Here is a 234-nt window from a genome sequence, read left to right on the forward strand (position 1 = left end):
CGCTAACATTAAAGGTAATTGCAATATCAAATATTTTTCAAATGAAACAAACACCACCCTTGGCCTCCATTAACCCCCCCCTTTATCCCCCCCCCCCTCCCAGGCTCAGCAGTTCCTCCGCAGCGTTACCAACAGCAGTGGGAATTTTGTCGGTGTGCATGTTCGACGCACTGACTACCCTGCTTTTCTGAAGGTGAGCTGAGCGGGAGTTTTGTTGTTGAGTATTCACATTAC

General features: G+C 48.3%; 1 protein-coding gene across 1 annotated transcript in view; it reads left to right on the forward strand.

Moving 5' to 3' along the window:
* LOC119588325 overlaps positions 1–234 on the forward strand; it is an 11,407-nt gene that overhangs the window by 7,549 nt on the left and 3,624 nt on the right. Inside the window, exon 7 of the mRNA XM_037937015.1 lies at positions 104–193. Coding sequence (XP_037792943.1) covers positions 104–193 — 90 coding nt within the window. The remainder of the gene's footprint in view (positions 1–103; positions 194–234) is intronic.

The sequence above is a fragment of the Penaeus monodon genome, chromosome 23 (assembly GCF_015228065.2).
Source record: "Penaeus monodon isolate SGIC_2016 chromosome 23, NSTDA_Pmon_1, whole genome shotgun sequence".
NCBI classification, from domain to species: domain Eukaryota; kingdom Metazoa; phylum Arthropoda; class Malacostraca; order Decapoda; family Penaeidae; genus Penaeus; species Penaeus monodon.